Genomic DNA, 22,400 nt, shown 5'->3' on the forward strand with positions numbered 1-22,400 from the left:
GATACGTATCAACATTGCAGCTCTTCCTCGAAGTGGTCAGCGATTTTGTTGAGTGTGTTTGTGCAGCAGAACAACGATCATCGCAGGCTCTTGGACACGTCATTTTATTCGCGAATCCCATGAACAATTAGCGGCAAATATCACCAACTTCCTCACTGCAGCTCCGGCCCCAGCCTCTCGGAAAACTCCACGATTAACACCCTCATAGGTCCATGGCAATCTCATAGGAATCTGTTATAACCCTCCACCCCTCTCTTAATTCTCAACCACCCCACATAGGTGCAGTTTAACCTCTATATTTGGGGGGGGGGGGGGTGCAATTAATTAAAGTTTCCAGCTTGAGAGGGGTATTGCCCCCCCGTGTCCCCCCTCTCAAACTCTGCCCATGTCCCCCCCCCCCCCCCAACTTAGATCCCCTCTCCCCAGTCAGTAATTCCCGATTATCCTACACTCCCCATGCGAAATTTAAAATCACATTGATCGACCTTTTTTATTACAATGATTATGTAATCCGGTTGTTAAACAGCCACCGGTGACTGGTGATTATTCGTCTTATTAGACTTACCAGTGCGAAAAGTCAGGAAGTGGTGGAATGTTCGGAGTGAACGCACCAATTGGCACGCGCGAGCGCGCAAACGGCATGGCGCGTGCGACTCTGAGTTACCCAACGGCAGCGGCCTTCTCACACCGATGACCTTCGCCGTGCCTTCGTTTTTAATGAAGGGCGAAGAGGTACGGAGGCGACGGTGCAGCCCCGCTAACGCTTGCTCCACGCTGCTGCTGGCAGAAGGCTGCCCCACCTCGTGTGGCTGATCCAAGTGGTCAAGCCACGATAACCGCGTCCAGGTTGCAGCGGAGCGAAATCGCCGTGATGTCTCCTTCGTATTCGTGGATCGGGCATCGTCCACTAGAGTAAGCTCTAAAGGGAATCTGTTCAACTCTCCGACACTGGCTGGACATATTGGAAGACGTGGGGGTACCCAAACTTTAGTCCACCACATGTGACTTGCCGATTGATTAACTGTGGGGTCATCATTACGCTGCTTGGTGGGCAGGGCATTTAATAAGCTTTCCCTTGTTTCAACGGCTGCGGCGGGAGACCGGATCAAACCACTGCTACAACGTACCTCTGGATTGTGGGATTACCAGTATTGCAAAAAAAAACTACAATTTTAACAACCCTATTTTGTAACCATGAGATGGTGCTGGCTGGATGGGTGCGCAAGTAGACACGTGCACACATGAGTCAAAACACTCAGCGTGAGTGTTGGGCTAGTGGTAGAACTGCTGTATGGCTGTTTGTCACGTATATAAGGAATTAAACAGGTGGACTTCTCCACAAATCTGGCTGTCGCCTGATGAAGCTAGTTGTAATTACTGGCGAAACGTCGTACTCAGATTGTAAATGTTGTGGCTTGGCTCTCCAACACACCGGTTAGTGCTGTACTAGTACACTTTACACTACACTATATACTACACTATATACTACACTACACACTAGTGCTGTACTCGTGACGAATTGGCCACGTTCTGTTTACGTGACAACCCTTACTAGTTGGCTGTGTAGGGTGGTGGCGGGTGTAACGACACATTTATATATTAACACGATCTACCCAAAAAAAACCCTCTATTTTCTGTATGGCTGTCAGGAACGATTGTTTCTGTATGATGTTATGGTGTAGGCTGCTGTTTTTGTGTATTTTGCGAGAAGGGGGAAATGGGGGGGTTGAGAGCTGTATGCTCATGTGGAAAACTGCGTCATTCTATTAATTACGAGCATGCAAGTTCAATTAAGCCATGCCCGTTTAGACAGTATACACACATTTGTTTTTGAGAGGCTTTTGTTCATGGCGTATAGTTGGATGCTCACTTGTTGCAATGCTTGTCAAATAAAGTGACCGATGGCGTGGACTGAACGTTCCAAAGAGCCTCGCCAATACTTCGCAGACCCAGCACCTGCTATTTTGTTTAGGAAGTGGAAAATTATTTCGGTTGAATTAGCAGCTGGTTCTTTTGGTCGTTTCTAAAGTCTATGGGTTTGCAGCCATTTTAAATGCTCTATTTAAGCGCTGTATTTTGGCAAAGAAAAGACAGGAGGCAAGCGGTGGGGAGTTATGTTGGTATCTTCCAGTATTTCATATATATATAAATAAAATCAAGAATTATATTAAAACTTAGTGGATTGGTATTTGTGGTTGTGCTGTGGAGCGATCCAATGTTTTTGGGTTGTACCGTGAGTTTATTGGCACGATGTCACATACTGGGAGCTTCTTCAGGAACTGTATGTATCTTGAACTTCTTTCGCACCGTACGTAGCTAACCGTGCTTATCGGAGGTGCGAAATTCAGCTCCTGGAGCAGATCGCAGCGTGTGGAGCAAAACGTTGGACATCATTCTGAACAACATGGTATACAAACCCGAAAACACATCATCAGACATTACTATATAGAAATGCTCCACACTCAGTAATTCTTTATCTGACCAAAATGTTTCTGAGAGAGATGTAAGTATTACATATTGTCAAATTATAATATCACTTTACTGTGTTCAGCAACGGTACATAATAATAATAATTTACATTTATATGTCAGGCGCCTTCCACTAATGTCTCAAGGCGCTTTGTAAGAATAAGGTTAAGGAAAGGCCAAGAGAGAAGGAGAGCTAAATAGAATAAACGGACTTAGTAAAATGTGTTTTTAGACGCGACTTCAAAGTACCCACATTGTCGGTTAAACAAATTTCCAACGGTAGAGAATTCCACAACCAAGGCGCAGACACAGCGAGCCGCCCGCTCACCCCAGGAACGCAGCCGGGATCGAGGGACGCACAGAAGGGCAGAGTCTGCAGATCTTAACGACCTTGAGGGGGTTTACGGATGGATTATCTCGTGAATATATGGTGGAGGTGTTAGCTTTAATACTAGTTGAAGGCTCTTAAACTCTACTCGGCCAGTGAGCATGATTTACAGCCATGTGTCGATCCACTTGCTGGATAAAGGCCTACCCAAGTCATGTCGGTTGTGGAGAATATTCGAACGTACGGGTTGGTGAATGCAGTGCCAAAGTCCGTGTTCTGGCATCACTCAACCATGTTTAACTGTGGTCAGGAACTGAACTTCAGCCACCTGGTTCGTAGCCCAATGCACTCACCAATGGGGATGGGAGGGGGTGAACATCTGTAAAATGTTGTTCGTACAAAGCGATCCAGGAACAATTGTAAAACTGCCACACTGTGCAGATAATGACATTTTAACGGTTAAAAAGTGCGCAATGACAACAGCATTTAAATATTGTTCTCCATAGAGATCACTTCTAATGTTCTGGCCGAGGGAAACCCGAATTTTGTCTGGATATGACAGCGTTATTTTCTGACATTGACAGAAATGCGCATCGTGATTTTCCAGCAGTCCATAAAGTCCGGCTTGCATTTTCAAGCATGCATGATGCCTGAATGGCTGTCTGAAGCCGAAACATTTTTTGGTAATAGGCTCGGCAATTAATTTTCATGGGAAAAAACACTTAGTTCAGCTCTCATAGCACCATGGCGTCCGTTGAGATTCCCTGATTGTGGTTGTGAGTATTGTATTTCCTTATTCTAGAATCCTTCCTGTGCAATGCACTTTTGATCGGTTATGCTCAAAGACATTATTTTCCTCGCTTTCTTCACAGAAGTGTAAACAGCTGCTACTCTGGTCACAATATGCAGCACTGGCCACACTTACATTGTATCCTGGGGCTTCTCATTCAAAATTGTGCAAACCAAATTGTAAAAGAGGACATGTGACCAGAATGCAACGTAAAAATAAATATTTTTGCCATTTCAGGAGTTTGCTAGATTTTCTGAAATGTGTATTGCAAGAAATATCTGATGCAGTGAAAGAAAATGAGAGACTGTGAATTTGAACTATAATTGTCCTACCAAATGAGTGATTGCAATGTGGTCATTTTAACGCAAGTACATGTGGGTGATCTTAGGAACTTGATTTTTAATCTACACAGTTCGTTGTAATGGAAGGCATTTTAAGAAGTGTATTTGATTTGTGAACGTCTGTCGTGATTGATCTGACCATACTTTTTGGTTTTTTCGGTAAAGTCGCGTAGGTAAAAAATTTAAATAAATTAAATCACGCTCACCTTAGCGGTTGTGCTTTCGCTACGTTGTCCCCACCTGATGAAGGATGCTTGTGTTGCGCCCGAAACGTCGTGATTTAACTTATTATAATTTTTTACCTACGTGACTTTAACGAAAAAACAAAGAGTATGACTCCTTGCAGTCACGAAAACTTCAAATCTAGAATGATCTGACAATGTCTCGGGTCATAGTCTCAACACGAATACCACGGGATCAGTATGATCTGTAACCAACCACGTAATGCCGGTAGCACAAGAGCAAGACACGGGATGCTGGCACATGATGCATTTAAGTGTTCCCTTTCAGCTGCTGTACAAGATTCGATGTGCACACCGCTTGAAAACAGTTAAGTGTTCATCTTCATAAGTAATTAGATATCCTTTTCGATCCTAATCAGAGAGTACTCAATGTTTACAGTATTATGCCTCTAACTAATTGGATTCATGGCTTTGTTAGATCCAGTTAGGCTGTGCTTGCCTGTGACCTGGATGCTTTGGTTGCTTAAGCACCTCAGTGTGTAATCTTGACTTAAAGCTTTCGTGACTGCAGGAATTCATATTCTTTGGGTCTTTCGGTAAAGTCACGTAGATAGGTTCAAAGAAAATAACAAAAAACTACGACGTTTCGATCGCAACACAAGCGATCGTCATCAGGAGGAAAAAGAGGACGACCGCTTGTGTTGTGATCGAAACGTCGTCGTTTTTTGTTTTTTTCTTTGAACCTATCCACGTGACTTTACCGAAAGACCCAAAGAATATGAACATCTCCGTGTATTGAACTGTATTCCCCGAGCAGTCGAAGCCGTCGCTCTAGGGATGGTGGTCGGTGGTGGAGACTCATGATTCAGTGGCAGCCAAAGGAGGGAATATGCCCATGAGGATGTTTACCTACTCTCAGGTTTTTTCGGTAAAGTCACGTAGGGAAAAAATAAATGATAAAAATAAATAATGTGTTATTTATTTTTATTATTTGTTCGCTACGTAGATGGTTATTTACTTTTATTATTTCTTTTTTTTACCTACGTGACTTTACCGAAAAAACCTTAGAGTATGAATTCTTGCAGTCACGAAAGCTTCAAATCTAGAATGTTTGCCATGGAGATGAAGCGAGGAAATTAGCTCATGTATGCTGGAGGAGTTAGAACGATCGTCACATTGCGAGATGGTGAGAGATGGGGGGGGGGCTTGTGGATGCCTTCATCCAGCAGTGGATAGATCTTTCCTGATGATTATTTTTTTGGGATCTTTACGTGAATTCGAGTAGGGTTAGGAATTATTCCAAAGTTGAGTAGACTTATACACACTTAGCAGTGTACAAGTACAGAAAATCAGAATCAACATTACTCGGTTAACTCTAAACATAAATGACAGTGCACTACAAGATTACTGTCCCCACACATGTTACATGAGTGAACATTTGCCACAAAACCTTGTGAGAATACATCAACTGCCTCGGGACATTTTAAATGACAAGCATAAATGCACACGCACATGAGAATGTATGTTTTGGTGTGAGCATGGCTTGCTGAATATTGTTCGTTATGTGTATGGTTATGCACACGCACATGAGAATGTATGTTTTGGTGTGAGCATGGCTTGCTGAATGTTGTTCGTTACGTAGATGGTTATGCGATGCACCGCGATGAAATGTAACCTGGCAGTTGCATGCTTTGCCGTCGTCCCCTTCATACTCACAACACGTGCCATCTGTGTGCCAAGTGTGTTGCCAAGTTCACACTTAACAGGTCGTCAGTCACAATGTGATTTGCTGACATTTCAGCTTGTTATTATTGAGTACGTGGGCACAGGCTCAGCCCCATTGTGTGAGTACCTTCACGGCAATTCAACAGCCAAACAAAATGATTGTATTGCTGGGAAAAAAAACATTATTTATTGACTTCAGGTAAGCGGGGCATGGACATGACTCATTGCTAGAATAATAACAGTGGCTCTAAAGAAATGAAATTCATCCGTGAGGTTGTTTAAGCTAGGAGATGGAGCTGTAAAATCAATTGTACAGGAACTAGGTGGATTATTCCCATTTCAGAATCACGAGAGATGGTGGCGGCGAGGAGAGGACATGAACCAGCAGTGGCTGATGATGATAGACTGATCCATTTATGAACTTGGGTTAAGCAGTGCTCTCTATACAATGTGGGGACAAATTCAGCACAGCCTAAGAGCAACAGCAAAAAGCTACATTATAATGGCGGCAGTCGCCAATGATGGCATTTCTATACTGATGAGGCCTAATCATGGTGGAGCCCGTTGCCTTTTGCTTAAGTTAAAACTTCTGCAATCTCAGATTGTGTTCACCTGGTGGCCATCAGATAGCAGTGCGAAGTATACACACAAGGATGGTGAAGTCATCTTGACATGTAAAGCATTCTAGGAAACATGTTACATGGTTATTGTTGAGGTTACCTTATTGCATTCAAATTATTAATACCTCCACTAAGTTTATGATACACTGAATATGTGACGTTGCTGGAAGATTAATTGCACGGTGTATGAATACCAATCCACATATTAAGGAAAAACAGAGATGATTGATGAATGTCACGTGTGAGTAGCACAGACACAGTTTACCCAGTTTTAGTTTATGGTAGTTAAGGGCGAAATAAATTAGCATATTTCTGCAATTGGAGCGTATTTACTAGAGAAACAATTCAGTTATGGAGATTGCATCAATATCTAACCTTAAATTAAAGTCCTTAAAAAACGTCACTTAGAACGGGCTTGTCACATGTGATACTCGTAAAACTAAAATTAAATTGATTAAATGAGAGGCAGGGTGTCGTAGTGGTAACATCTGTGCCTCGCAGCAAGAAGGGCCTCGGTTCGATTCTCGACTCTGATGCCTTTTCACGTGGAGTTTGTATGTTCTCCGCGTGTTCTGCATGGGTTTCCCCCATGTTCTCTGGTTTCCTCCCATAGCAAAAAAACCATACAAACATCTCAATGCTGAAAAAAAACCCATTAGCAATTACGCACAGCAACTTCGCTTTCGACTACGAAAACTTGGCGGGACCCTCCTGACAAAGAATCACGAGACTCAGCTAAGCTTTCTTGTGTAAAAAATAAATAAAAGCATGATTAAATAAATAAAGGATGTGCCGCTCATAACCAGCCAAGGTCTGTGATGTGGGATTTGGAGCAGATTAGTCACAACAAGCCTGATCTGAAAATGAAATAGAAGATGATCATGAGCTTTGGCAGCGCATGTGCTTGTTGCATCTCTGGCTGGCTAACAGCCATGAAATCTGTGGTTTCCTTTTGTGAGGATGGTAATTAGAAAGGATTTGCCTTGATTCCTGCAGGGCTCATTAGTGAGGTGATGACAAGAGCCTCGGCAGTAAATGCAGTTCCAAACTCGATGGCCTCTGTAGGTTAACAAATAACGACCGCGCTTGCTGATGATGGTAATAATACATACGGAATTTATTGCAACGTGAGTTATCGTCCAACGGAATTAATTCAATTGCCGTCAGTTTTGAGATGTAGTTCTGTCGTGAGATGAGTCAATGCTATAGTGGAGATTTCAGCTGGGTGTGCGGCATAATGGCTCCATCTCACCACTGCACAAGTTTTCGTGAAGGAAGTAAATACATTTTCTGTGGACAACGACCAATCTGGGCAACATTGCGGTACATTCAGATTTCTTTGCAGGAAAGTGGAATTTTCCTCCACCGCTTACTGTTGTCACAGCCAGAATCCAACACGTACAATTCGCCTCAATTAAATATCCGAGGCCATCGGTTCGTGGCCCTCGCATGGTACACTATGAAACCTCCTTTACCAGTGGCAAAATATAGTAATAGGTTTTTACCCTTTCAACTGGTACAAAACTGACACCTTTATACAAGGGATCATGTTTGCAATAACCACAACACAAGCAGTCAAAATGCAAACAAAAAAAACAACTCTGATAATGATAATGATATGCACTGTCCTTGAAGTTGATTGGTCCACACCCGAGACAGCTTTTCTTAGAGCCTAGTCTCCATTGGTGTTGGACCAAATGACGCCAAAAGGCGTACAACTCAAAAACAGTGCACTATCAGAGTATTGAGAGCTCGGGGTAAGCGTTAACACTATGAGACCTCCTTAACCAGTGGCAAAATATAGTAATAGGTTTTTACCCTTTCAACTGGTACAAAACTGACACCTTTATACAAGGGATCATGTTTGCAATAACCACGACACAAGCAGTCAAAATGCAAAGAAAAAGAAACAACTATGATAATGATATGCACTCGCCTGGCAGTTGAAACAATGGGGCTTGTATCCTTGAATCCTCCTTCCCACGTCCACCATTCGGTGTGAATGGGTTACACCACAGTTCGTCGTGTGTGTAGTGGCGTCAACTGTGGGTAAACCCACCTCTTCCAAGACGTCTTAGCCAGTGTGGAAGGGAAAGTCAACAAACCCTACAGAGGGGATTTCTAGAGGTCCCTCTAGTGGAGACCCATCCACCAGCAGTGGCGTGGGCAAGCAATTTGCAGGGCTGCACCTTGTACCCTTTAAAAAAAGTTGTTTATTTTGTACACAAGCTGTATTGGTTGGTAATAATTACCACTGGATCTCAACTTTCGTAGCTGATGAGAATCGACTTAATGTTCTGGCAATGCTCCGTAGAAAGCTATGCCTTTAAGAGCCTCGATGACTCGCACTGACTTTGAATTACAGTCTCCAGTGTGATCCTGTAAACATCTGCAGGCCTCAGCAGCCGGACACAGGTCACCTCTCTATTAGAGGTTCATCGACAGATGCGTGCGATGCTTTGTTTTGCAACCCACAAGCAAATGGAGACGTTCGCTAAACACAGAACCGTGTGCCTTTGTAGTTTTTGCGTAAAGACTTTTGATTGTTCGGCATCGTTAATACCAAGGGCGTTTCGTGTTTGGAATAAATACACGCGTCCTTTTGCCATGGCATTTTAGCCCGGGCTCATGCGTTTTACGAGTCCGATGCGCTCCCAGTCCCTTTCAGAGACAGCCACTGAGGAAGGGGTCGTGCGACTGAGTAAGTGAGCCGCTGTTGGTTTACAGGATGTGTGAAGACCTTTGATGTGCCGCTGCCATTCACTTCGTGTTTGTTCAGCAAAAACCACACTCGCCCTAAGGTGACAATATTGCCCACATTAAACTGATTTATGGCATCCCCGGCACACAACAAGGCCACATCGGTTCACTGAAAGCAAACAGAAACGCGAGGCAAGAGAGAATTGCACATATATCAGCACTTTGGGTTTTACTTCGCTGCATGCACGGAGGGGACAGAGAAACAAATACTCGTTGATAGCATTCACTTGATGTGTTGTTGATTATCAACTTCGCAATGAATTGCTAAATAAAAAAATAAACGTTTTTTTGGCAGTGGAAACTAAACCTTTATGTTTTGATGTTATTTATATATTATGATAATAATACACGGTCTTGTCAGAATGACATAGACCACAGTGCCAAATGCCAGAGGTGTGGACTCGAGTCATGTGACTTGGACTCGAGTCAGACTCGAGTCATGAATTTGATGACTTGCGACTCGACTTGGACTTGCATAACAATGACTTTGTCCCACCTATGAGATGTGGACTCGAGTCATGTGACTTGGACTCGAGTCAGACTCGAGTCATGAATTTGATGACTTGCGACTCGACTTGGACTTGCATAACAATGACTTTGTCCCACCTCTGCCAAATGCAGTGATTTGTAAGTTGATATATCGGGGGAATTATCCATCCTTTGCGCACTGAAGTTTTGGTACCAGACTCATCTAATAGAAAAAAAATTGGAAACGGAAATCCATTTAACTTAACACGTTTTTAAAGCGGTAGTTTAAATTCATATGGCTATGTTAAAATGTACTCTTGTCAGATGTTCCTGTTTCCTAGAAAGTCATTCAGCAGGCATATGATATCTTAAGTGTATGAAAGTGCATTTTCCTTGAAAGTGCTTAAAGTGCAAAGACATCTGATGAAGCCAACGCGATTTTCGAGTATGTATGTGTGTATGTTGAACTTATTTCGAACCGTACGTAGCCAGCCATGCTAACAGGAGGTGCGGGGGATGGACAACAAACTAAACACAAGATGCAGTTAAAAATTTATTATTTTTCGATAAAGACTTCCTCATGAAGCTCAAAGCATTTTGAGGGAAATGTCGTTATATGTTGGTATTTAATTCAGTCGTGAAAATGTTTAAGCCATTGATCAGAATTTGATTAACACAGTGAGCCACGTATAAATAGTATTTTTATAAACCTGACAATCTTGCTGGGTGGTGGAGGGTTTTGGCATGAAAACTGCCAGGTTTCCAAACAAAAAAAAACACGTCTTTAAGTGCATTATTTTTATTATTAATAATATGTTGAGATCTTTAGTTAATTATGTATTCTATGCATTATGGATAAATATATATGCCGGATAGAAACAATAATTACAAGGAATTATTATTTAATCATACAGATCAAGTGTATGAAAGTACCTTATTTAAATTCTTGTCACGATATCAATTTCTAAAGTGTATTGTTAATTATGTAAATAGAGAATGTAGTTTTGCTTAATGTGTGTGTGAGTTACTATGCTTCACAACCATGCGTAATGAATTTGTTGTGTCCATTACTGAATTACCATATAGAGCGTGGAGAATATCCGCACTCAAAAGAACTGAATTGATTTTTTTTTCGTGAATAGAAGCGCGGCACTCAAGCGTGGTGACTTTTTATTTTCCAGGCCCTCAACGGCTTCGTGTTGGTTGTCACATCGGAGGGCCTCGTATTTTACTCATCACACACCATTCAGGACTACCTTGGCTTTCACCAGGTGGGTCCAGCCATGAGCACTGGACTCACGCTCTGCACGTCGGTACATTTCAGTCATTAAGTGTGATATTGTACCGGTAAATCGACTCACGTGTTGGAAGTGTGTCAGCGAAGCAGAGTTTGATCATCGATACAAATGAAATGTATTTTTTTTCCCCCACACGTTGCTTGTCAATAATCGTAGAACCCCTGTTGCCCGGCTGATTTTTATGCCGTTTCCAGTCCGATGTCATCAACCAGAGTGTGTTCGAGCTCATTCACACCGAGGACCGCAGCGAGTTCCAACGCCAACTGCACTGGGCGTTCAACCCACCGGGCGGACAGGAGAGCGCGACGGACACTCACGGTCTTGCAAAACCATCCGTTCACATCGGCCTAGCACGCGCGTAGCACTTGCGCGAGCAGCACATGTACATGCGCGTATCCAGGCACGCACCTGCATACACACAGCGTCATAAGCTCACCGTGCATACAAATACATGCAAGCACGCGTACAGGAATGGGCTTGCTTGCTTGCTTGCATGCATGCACACCTGCACAGATACCTACATGCGCACGTGTGCATACATGAGAAGCTATGCAAACATTTGCACACACACACACACTCTCTCGCTAATGATCAATGATCAAGTGAGCTAAAATTGTTTTCTTTGCAGCAGATGTTCATACCTTGCAAAACCATTCAGAAATTGTGATTTTTATTCAGTGGTTTCTTGAGTAGTTCTTCATCATTAAATTACATTTATAATTTTTGCAATATGATTTGTTACGTAACATTTTATACAAAGTTCCTGATGTGCCAACTGATGTCCATTGCGGCACTTATTCTGAATTGTGAAACGGGTGACTTGCATGTTTGAGCAAAAATATTGGTAATTACTTCATTGCTCATACTTCAACTTTGCAACAACAACAGAAAATTGGGTTATTAATTCCAAGCCAGGTGCCAAGCAGAGTACCTTGAACCTCTTAAGTTCCCTCAAGATTTATATAATCTACTCTAGTGGTTTCAGAACGTTCGTATCTCTTCATTGATGGTCACCCGGTATTCCAATTTCTTCCTTTATATAAACGCTCTCAGAATGTAGTGAGAGCCAAATGAAGAATCTCTGTCTTTGTGTGTGCTTGTGTGAATCTCCGCTACGTTCTCAGCAGAGACTCCGTCCTGCTCGTTCCTGGTGACGTATAACCCCGAGCAGCTGCCACCTGAAAATTCTTCTTTCCTGGAGCGCAACTTTGTAGCGCGATTCCGCTGCCTCTTGGACAACTCCTCTGGATTCATGGTAAATGAGTTTTGTGTCTGCAATGTGGCGCTGATGAGAGGCCTTAGATATTCCTACTCAACACCTGGTTTTCGGTGGAAATTAAATTTGAACGTACTGTACGAGCATGCATAGTGTGCTTTGGCAAAACAGTTTTAAGGAGATTGTGTTCTGCATTGATTTTATTTTCAAAATCATATGAGGCGTTACATGTCCTGGCTTGTGACTTGATTTTTGTGCCAAATCTGAGCTTTTTTTTTTTAACTTTTATTGTTCGAAAGCCAAGGACAGCATTAGGAGGACCTCGAGTTGTGTATAATCAGCTGCACTATTATTTAATTTCAATGTGTGTTGCATGGCCGGTTTGCTGCGAGTGCATTGCAAAACCATACGATTAATTGTTCACAAATGTATCTTAAAATAATTATACAACTTTAAATGAATCTGCAACGCGGATGGGTAACTAGATTGGGTATCCCAGGTTGTCTTAACAAGAGATTCAAGATGAGTTAACGGGATGACAGATGTTACATTCATGGCCGGGAACTTCACTGAGATAATTGCGCTGATCTTGTACGAGGGTGTATGGGTGTGATGTCACAGAGGGTTCAATAGTGTCATAACGACGTATTTAACAGTGACTTCAATTTACGTTTTTATTCGTGAAGCTTTAAGCTTGTGTTACAGCCAAGTACATATCTACAAGAGTCATTTGTTACTTGGGTCGTTTTTTATCTTGTGGAGTACATGAAATCACTCATTGTACATCTTGACAAAAGATTATTCAGATACTGTAATTGCTCATTTTTATTACAAAAATAATACTATGTTTATATATACACACACACACAAGTTAATGAATAATAACCTAAAACCTTAAATACATTTAAGTGGGTTTTAAAGTTTGTAATATTATACGCCACCTCGTGTGATGACTATAAACGTGTATTTGATATTGTATTAAAACACTTTCAATGCATAAACAGCACATATTCATGCACAGCAATGGTGACATGATGGCATTCAGCCCTTCCCACTGACCTTCAGTGCACCAGCAGGAACGAGAAGGTTAGCCATCCATCCCTTAGCAAGGTTACTGCATGCTGGGAAGAGGATTGAAGAGGGGAGGTGGGGGTAGAGTATGCCTTGGCGAAGCTTTGCCTTCCGCTGAGAAGGCTTTGCACGCCGCGTTCAACCGGCGTGACGGATCAAAAGTGACAACCCCCTCTCCTGGTATGGCTCTCTCCGCGATGCATCCGCCATGAAAGTTATTTTTATTTCTGGCACGCCGCATACAGAGGCTTTTGAGAGGCATTTGGCCTGCCCGTGTGCTGCAGAGTGGGGCGACAGGATTATTCCCGGGGGCAGTTAGGTTGTCGCCTTGTGTGGGCTCCACTCGTGCTAGTAGCAGTGGCGAGAGTGCCCGTGCGCATGTTTACCTAGCAAAACGTAGCACCAGAGGCCTGGCATTGCCCAAGAGGGGGGGGGGGAGTGCATAACCCCTGAGATGTGGGCCTCAACTAAGATGCCAGAGGCAATATCTTTGTATGGAGTTGTTGGGGTTGTTGTTTTATTGGCTGTGCAGTGAGATAAGGGGCGAAGCCAGGCGAAAATGATGGAGATAAACGAGTGATGAATTCAACCGTGACACCTTATGAAATCTACGTAATTAAATTACTGATTATATAAATATGTAACGCTTATATTCAACGAAGTACATTTTTGTTAAATGCCTGTTTGCCAAGATATTAAACACATTTTATTTCTGAAAACTGGACAGGCAAAATGCTATTACCATTTTATTCATTTTCTGCATTTGTGTATGCTCATAGGTGGTAAAAATAAAGAAAAAGTTCCAACATCATAAAATACATTGCTTTGTGGACACACATATTTGGCAGTCGGTAGTCATCATCACACCTGATGATTTTCTAAAGTAAAAAAACACGTAATCGATTAATCATTTCATGACTATGTATGTATGTATGTTTACCTTCTTTCACACTGTACGTAGCCATCCGGAGGTGCGGGGAAAGGACTAATATTAAATATATTAACAAAATTAACACAGATGCTGCAAGAGTAGGCCATTGTGTATCCCAGCGTCACGGTTCAAAATTGCCAAATTTTAAATTGTCTCCGATCAGTCATTTTAACTGCAAAAAAACACTTGGCAGATGCCACCTGCAAAAGAGTCATGAGTCATATAAGAGACTTTCCAAGTATAAACAGACGTAACAATAAATAATAATAAGCCTTCATGAGATCAGTGCGGAGTTTGTTACTGGATGCAGCGGACAGCGACACTATTGGACAGTGGTCCTTGATACCGTTCCTCCTTCAAATTGGGTTCCGCACCGGCTGCACCGTGGCTTCCCAGCCGCACCGACGAGCTTCCCTTGCTGCACCGTGTGCGGGCCCACGCAGGCGCTGCACTTCCAGGGCCGCCTCAAGTTCCTGCACGGGCAGAACCGCAAGGCGGCCGACGGTACCCAGGTGCCGTCCCAGCTGGCGCTGTTCGCAGTCGCCACGCCGCTTCAGCCGCCCGCCATCCTGGAGATCCGCACCAAGAACATGATCTTCCGCACCAAGCACAAACTGGACTTCACTCCCCTCGGCTGCGATGCCAAGTATGCCATCGGCCGTCCGGCGATGGTGCTGCGGCGCGCGATGATGCCTCCGGGTGTTAAAAAAAAACTATTGAGCTGTTACAGCTGATTTCTGTGTCCGAGCGTGCATTTCATTAAGTTCATGAATGTTGATGGTTGCGGAAGGTTTCTGGAATAACTCAGCATGGATGGGGCTTAGTGGTTGAGCAGGCTCATACCATTTCATACCGGTGAGCCAGCGTTGCTGAGATCGCAATGGATAACAGTGTGGTCACAGGAAGCAGCCATGAATTAACTGGATTCTCTCAACTGTGGCAAGTTGATCGACAAAAAAACAATCATGGGACATATATCTTTCTCTTCCAGTTTATTCCATCTCTGAGAATGACAAATGTTGATACAATTAACATTAGCAAACCCTGTTTGTAGGACATATAAAAGGTGTCCCTGAGTGCAAATAAAAATGTCCATTGTAGTGACTTTAGAACTAGTCCTGGAACATCCTGTTATGGGGCAATCTTCCAACACAGGACAATGCACTGCTACATTTGAGGGTTTGGAATGGAAGGTTCATCATGAAGATGCTGATAGCACACTTTTTTTTTTTTAGTACATAAAATATCTCAGCAGCGTGACAGCTTTCCAGACACGTTGGCACTAGTTTTGCTCTTGACATCGACTGTGTACAGCGTAAGGTTCCATTCATGAGTGTGAAGGGCAGCAGCTTGAGCAAGGTCAATTATGCAGATGCAGCGAAGCCTTCCTGCAGATCGTCTTGACTGATGCCTCTTCCTTGTCGCTGGTTGTTGGTGATGCTTGCAGGGGCCGTGTGGTGTTGGGCTACACAGAGATCGAGCTGTGCATGCGGGGCACTGGGTACCAGTTCATCCACGCTGCTGACATGCTGCACTGCGCAGAGAATCACGTGCGGAGTAAGGCTAACCGGCTTGTCGGGTCTGGTCCAACTTTCATAGATATCTTTGAAATATTGAATTGTGATGCATTGTTTAAGCGACGGGGGGTTGGTAGATTGCCTTCATAGCGTCATATGTGTGATACGTGCACAATTAGAATTGCAAGATGGGCTGTTGACACACTATACAGCAGTAGGCTTCAGACGATACGTGTGGTAAACATGACTGAAGTGGTTGTGGTGGCTAAAGATGAATCCCTGCAATTTCTTGCTCGTGCCACTGGTAGTGGAAAGGCCTCGACTAGAGGGGTCTCTAGAGAGCCCTTCTCGAGGGAATTTGACCTCTGCTTCCAGACATCTCGGAATAGACGGGAGCACCCACAATTTACCCCACTACACACAACCTGTCTCTCGACTACCAATTTAAAATTCTGGGTTGACAGAGCAAGGGATGATTTAAGAAACTTGTTCATTAGTTCAACTGCTGGACCAGTAGAAGATCGAGTCAAACCAACGGCCTCTGGATTGTAATTCCTGCGTGCTAATCATGCAACATCCGTGGCAGCATCCCACGTGATTGTAGGACATGTGCGAAAGAACTCTGCGCCCCTGTGTTCGTGCAGTGATGAGGACAGGAGAAAGTGGCCTCACGGTGTTCAGACTTCTCACCAAGGACAAAGGCTGGACCTGGGTCCAGGCAAACGCTCGGCTTGTGTACAAGAACGGGAGGCCTGACTACATCATTGCAACTCAGCGGCCACTTTCGTGAGCACATCGCAGTGAACATGTATTTTACACAACAGCTACAGAGGCTACCAGGTGTGGTGCTGACCACCCACCACCCTCGTGTTCCATGCAAGTCTTCGCAGTATGCTCGCTCACAGCGCTTGCCGCAACAGTCTGCCAATGGCTATTGGGGGGATCGTTGCCTTTGTGCGTGCTTCCCCAGGGACGAGGAGGGAGCAGAGCAGCTGCGCAAGCGCTCGTTGCACCTGCCCTTCACGTACGCCACGGGCGAGGCAGTGCTCTACGAGTGCAGCTTCGCGCTGCCCCCATCGCTCGACCCCATGCAGCCGAAGGGGCACGGCGGCGGTGGCCGTGGGAAAAAGGGCTTGGGCTCAAAAGGGGCAGCCGGGGGGTCGGGTGCTCGGGGCTCGCTGGATCCCGATTCTTTGCTGGGCGCGATGCTCCGGCAGGACGAGTCGGTGTACGTGTGTCCGCCCGACCCCGTTCCCAAGTTCTCTTTCTCCAAGAGCTACTTCTCGGAGCTGGGCGGCATGGGAAGCTTGGACATTGCGGACCAGCTGTCGAGGGGCCGTGCGGTCGACAGGGCCACCATCACAGAGGACTCCTCTGTAGGTTGAATGCTGTTGCGGCTGCATATGCAGAGGTTTCTGACGATGTGTGCATGGTGATATCCAGCGTGTCATTTTTTATTGTTATATTTCATTGTTAAGCCAATGGGTCTTCAAAGGCAGTGTTTATCTTCGGCAATCATACAACATTACAGATTCAAACGATTAGCGTGTCCTTGACACGTCCGGTAATCCATATAGCTGCATGAATGTTAAAGAAAATATTTATCTCTCTAATTACGTAACACCCTACAATTAATGATGCAATATTCTGCTTATGGATGTATGTACGTAGAACTTCTTTCGCACTGAACGTAGCCAGCCGCGCTCATCGGAGGTTGCGGGCTCTCACGTAATATCCCCGTACGAAAACACATAAAGTTTTAGGGGCGTGCGACTGTAAGCATCAGAGGTGGGACAAAGTCATTGTTATGCAAGTCCAAGTCGAGTCGCAAGTCATCAAATTCATGACTCGAGTCTGACTCGAGTCCAAGTCACATGACTCGAGTCCACATCTCATAGGTGGGACAAAGTCATTGTTATGCAAGTCCAAGTCGAGTCGCAAGTCATCAAATTCATGACTCGAGTCTGACTCGAGTCCAAGTCACATGACTCGAGTCCACACCTCTGGTAAGCATTGCCGTCGACCAAAGTTGTGTCGTTTTCACAGGCCGACATGAAGCCGGATATTAACACGGCCCTCATGCTCACACACGAGCTGCCTGACTTTGGGCAGCAGAGCTGCTCCACGATGGCCGGCCCCGGCCTCGTCCTCGGCGGCGAGGGCGACAGCGACGACGGGGCCGGTGGCGACCTCCTCAGCGCCCTGCAGTGCTTCGGCATCAGCGTGGACGAGCTGGATGTGTTCGAGCAGGACGAGCGGCTCGTGATGCTGGAGCTCGACTCGCTGTCGGCGCAGCTCAACGAGACCATCTCCAACATGGACATCCTCGACTACGTCGACGACTCGCTGAGCCGCCGCACGGGCCAGTTCTCCCAGGGGGAGCTCCTGGCCAAGCCTGAGAGCTCCCTTTCCTGTCCGACCTCATCACAGAGTCTTGCTTACATGCAGCCGCAAGTGACTAATCAGCAGCAGCCGCAGCAGCAGCAGCAGCCACATCCACAGCCGCAGCAGCAGCAGCAGCAGCCGCCTGCCAAGCAAGCACAGCAGCAAATGTTTTACCAGCCGAAGATAAACAGGAGATACACCAGCTGGGATGAGCAACAGCAACACGCAGCAATGCAGCAGCATCCCCAGACGTCACACCAGCGCCAGCGTCAGAGATTGCAATTAATGCAGCACCAAGCAGGGGCCCCGATCGTCAATGGGCAAATTCAGCAGCACACACAGCAGCAGCAAGCGATGCAGTCTTACCAATTCACTCCTCTGGATGACGGTGGTGAGCAGTATAACGTGGAAGCTGCTACTGCCGCTAGTTACACCCAGAGCTTTCCAGCCTGTCAGCAAATGCAGCTGAACAGCAGGGTTGCGGTCGACAGCAGCAGCTACAGCCGCCTGGGCTTCAGCAGCAGCAGCAACGGGGCGGCCCAGGCAGGAGAAGGGCAGTGCAGGACAGCTGCAGCCGGAAGCTCCATTTGTGGCTATGCCACTCAGCTGCAGCAGTTCGTACCCTCGAAGATGCCGGCTGCTCAAAGCTTCATGCTCAAGCAGAACTTTAACCTGCTGTCCTCTTGCCAGTACCAGAGCCAACAGTGCCCAGCTACTGTCATGAAAGAGCAGCTCACCGGCGAGGTATCTGAGCGGCAGCAGCAGCAGCTGCAGCAACTGCAGCAGCAGCAGCAGGAGGAGGACCTCATGATGTCTTGTTCAGGCATCTCATGCACAGTGGAACAGGAAAGGCAGTACAAGGTGAATATATTTACGTATCTACTATAAACTCATTCATTTAAGTGTTTTGGCCCTAGACTGGTCCGAGGCACTATCTACTCCATGTTTCTCTGACTTCCGCTGCTCTTTTCAACTCTCCGTACGTCCTTGTTAGCATCACCTAGCATCTCCATTATTTCCCTTTCTCTTGATCTTTTGAGAAATAATATTTCATCGATGACCTTCAGCAGTGCGTTCCCTCTCGCGACGTGCCAAATCCAGCACCGTATACATGCATGCATAATATGTGCAGGATGGTGCGATGGTTTGCACGTTTCTCACCGAGCTATTTTAGGACGCTTGATTCTTGTGGACACTCGAAAATGTGGCAGAGCATTATCTGGCCACATGATATGCTTGTAGGTGAAAGGTATTGAAAGGTGTCATGGCATTATTTAATTGTTTTGCAGTGCGATTATTATTGAAAATACCCGCGAAAAAAATTCATAATTTTGCTTGCGAATGCGACAATACGTCTCAAACCTGCACTAACATGGTCAAATAAAATATCGCCGCGATCTTTAAACGATTCTGTTCTTTCCCAGCTCCCCATGGACCGCAACATCGGAAATGGCAACGTGCTCTACGAAGGCGTCAACTGCGAGCAGCTGAGCAGTTTTCCTGACGGGGAAACCCTTCCAGTCCACCCTGGCATGAGCCAGCCCATGCCTGATGCCATGCAGTACTTTCTGGACTCGTGAATAAGGGTGGCAAAGGAAAACCCCATCTGTGCCCTCTTCCAAGCTAGACACTAAAGTGTTACCAGCAAAATGATGCAGTGTTATTGCCATAGAGTAAGTGTGCCACAAAGTTTTGAAAGCTCTTGTTTTGTTTTTAATTTAATATGTATACATGTTTTTGTGATCCTGATATGTGTATTTCACATGCACTAACCTTTTTTTTGTCATCATCATTATTATTGTTGTTAGACACATAATGTTATACATTTTTATTATATGATCTGCAGAGAGTATTAATCTGATGATTTGGCTGGTAAGTTGGTGTGATTCTAAGATTGACCATTAAAGTTCCAAAAACTGTAAGTGTTAAAGGTATATGATATTATGTGTGATGATTATTGTATTTGACACAATATGGAAAAAATTTATGATGCATTATTTTTGGTTTGTTTACAACATGTTGCTGATAAGTCAATGTGGCTATGATAAAATTAACGCACAAAAATCAGGCATGGGGAGATGCCAATTTTATATGAAAGTATAACACAGACACAAGAGATAAAAACAAAAATCTGGCATACATAACCTGATATTTTTTCTTATTATTATGAACATTATTTACTGACTATACTGTAATATATATACCCATGAGTTGTTTTCCTTTCTTTATTTTTTTAAGACTATTTAAACTTATTATAATAACGGCTGCACTCTGCAGAGGAAGGAATGAAACCATGTTGCACTATGAAGTGGACCCTAGCCTCTTTTTTTCTGAACTATCTGAAGGATTTAGCTTATTAACATTGTAAAACAATGCTGAGATATTATGTGCTTCCCATGCCAAGCATTTTTTGAGCACGTGATCGTTCAAGAGACTGGCGGTGGTGAATTGTCGGCTGAGTAATCTGACCTGCACCAAAGCGCAGAGTAAATGGGTATTTGTGTAATGAAGGCTTTTTATTTCTATTGTTGTGTAGGTAGTTGTGGTTGTGGTGTCCACCAACAGGGGCTGGCCTAAGGAGAATGGGGCCCCTGTGCAAACTGCCCTCCCCCCCATCCCAATTGTTTGTCCCAAGGTGGCGTGGTTATAAGCACACACTATCATGAACATAACTACATCTTAACACGGAGGCTTTCGCAACCAATATCACGGTTCATTATTGATTTTAGGGTCAGATCGCGTCAGCTAAATGTGTCGTAAATCCCTCCTCCAATATGCAACAATTGTTAAATGTTGTGAATTTCTCTGCAACCCACCGGTGTGCCGAAGCAGTCATAGATTGACGCGATTGTTCGCGTGACAACCTTATTAATTGGCTGTGTCGGGTGGAGGGAGTTTGCAACACACATTTTACTTAAGCGATCTGACCCAAAAAAAAAATGTGCCAATAACTACACATGCTGACAGCGCCTCCTCAGATCAACGCCCGCCTCCCGGCTCTCCGACAATGTGCGTCCTGGTTGCTCCACGCGTTGTTCGGCATGGGATTCACATCGCTTGCTGTCTGGCATAGGAATCACACCGCATGCTGTTCGGCATGTGAATCACACTGCGTGTTGTTCGGCATGGGAATCACACTGCGTGTTGTTCGGCATGGGAATCACACCGAGTGTTGTTCGGCATGTGAATCACACCACGTGTTGTTCGGCATGTGAATCACACCACGTGTTGTTCGGCATGTGAATCACACTGCGTGTTGTTCGGCATGGGAATCACACCGCGTGTTGTTCGGCGTGATTTCCATGCTGAACAACACAACCCGAAAAGACATCAGAGAGAGAGAGAGAGTGATTATTATTATTATTTTGTTGCTTTCATTTTGAAATATTCCACCACTCAGTATTTTTTTTATATATAGTTTAAGGTTGTATGAACTGGTGGGTGTGGTGCAGATTAAAGGATTGTTTTCTTTTCATTGTTGTTTTGAATATTGCAGTACATAGCCATAAGCAAATGTAATAATTATGAGTTTGTGAGACGATTGTAGAATACATCGAATACATCGCTACACTACCTATTTACAAAAGAACAAATCAACCAGATAAAAAATAACCGTTGTATATATATACATTACGTCTCAAAATAATGTTAATTAACCACTGAAATCTACCAGTATTTAATTGTGCAATTATGAAACGACCAAAACAATGCACAGGACTTCAATAAAGACAACTATGAAGAAATTCACGTGTAATTGTTAAAGTGCCAGAATGTAAAAAAAACATAAAATATGTTAATAATGTACTTATTTTTTAATATTGTCTTACTGCTAAATAAAAGTGGAAGCATTTTGGAATATCTATGTCCAAGTCCGTCACTCAAACTAGATTCATAGATGTGAGTCTGTATGGAGGGTACATCATACCCAAATACAACGGCAAAAGCAACTGGAATCAGATTCAAGTGCAAATCGATTACGCTATTGCATTATGTGTTTAACATCGCAAAGCGACGCCTGTGATTTGCTGGAATACGTGTGGTAAAATAACTGTCCATTTGTTATGAAACAGGATGTCATGGGTTTTGGCCTCCATAGCATCCCTATCAATTTTCCTTCATTGGAATCAACTCAAGACTATTGATCTCATGGGCCCAGTGGGAATGGAGCCCTTTCAATTGGAACTTTTAAATATACATTGAAAACTCATTTCTTGCGAACTGATTTTTATCTTCAGTTTGTTGTGCTTCATCCGCAACCTCTCGTTTAGTTCGGTTGGCTACGTACGGTGCGAAAGAAGGT

The 22,400-nt window shown here is 44.2% G+C and overlaps 1 protein-coding gene across 2 annotated transcripts in view; it reads left to right on the forward strand.

The window, feature by feature from the left end:
* The window catches only part of LOC144725015 (aryl hydrocarbon receptor-like), a 94,175-nt gene extending 72,132 nt beyond the window's left edge, over positions 1-22,043 (forward strand). Inside the window, exons 4-12 of one of the 2 annotated variants that reach the window (XM_078604449.1) lie at positions 10,864-10,953; positions 11,175-11,298; positions 12,105-12,235; positions 14,642-14,844; positions 15,646-15,755; positions 16,360-16,501; positions 16,686-17,091; positions 17,762-18,961; positions 19,525-22,043. In XM_078604449.1, coding sequence (XP_078460575.1) covers positions 10,864-10,953; positions 11,175-11,298; positions 12,105-12,235; positions 14,642-14,844; positions 15,646-15,755; positions 16,360-16,501; positions 16,686-17,091; positions 17,762-18,961; positions 19,525-19,680 — 2,562 coding nt within the window. In that variant the 3' untranslated portion in view covers positions 19,681-22,043. The remainder of the gene's footprint in view (positions 1-10,863; positions 10,954-11,174; positions 11,299-12,104; positions 12,236-14,641; positions 14,845-15,645; positions 15,756-16,359; positions 16,502-16,685; positions 17,092-17,761; positions 18,962-19,524) is intronic. The other variant, XM_078604456.1, reaches the window with a different exon arrangement.
* The last annotated feature ends 357 nt before the right edge of the window (positions 22,044-22,400 follow it).

This window comes from Lampetra planeri, chromosome 2 (assembly GCF_965212315.1).
Source record: "Lampetra planeri chromosome 2, kcLamPlan1.2.h2, whole genome shotgun sequence".
Lineage (NCBI taxonomy): Eukaryota > Metazoa > Chordata > Hyperoartia > Petromyzontiformes > Petromyzontidae > Lampetra > Lampetra planeri.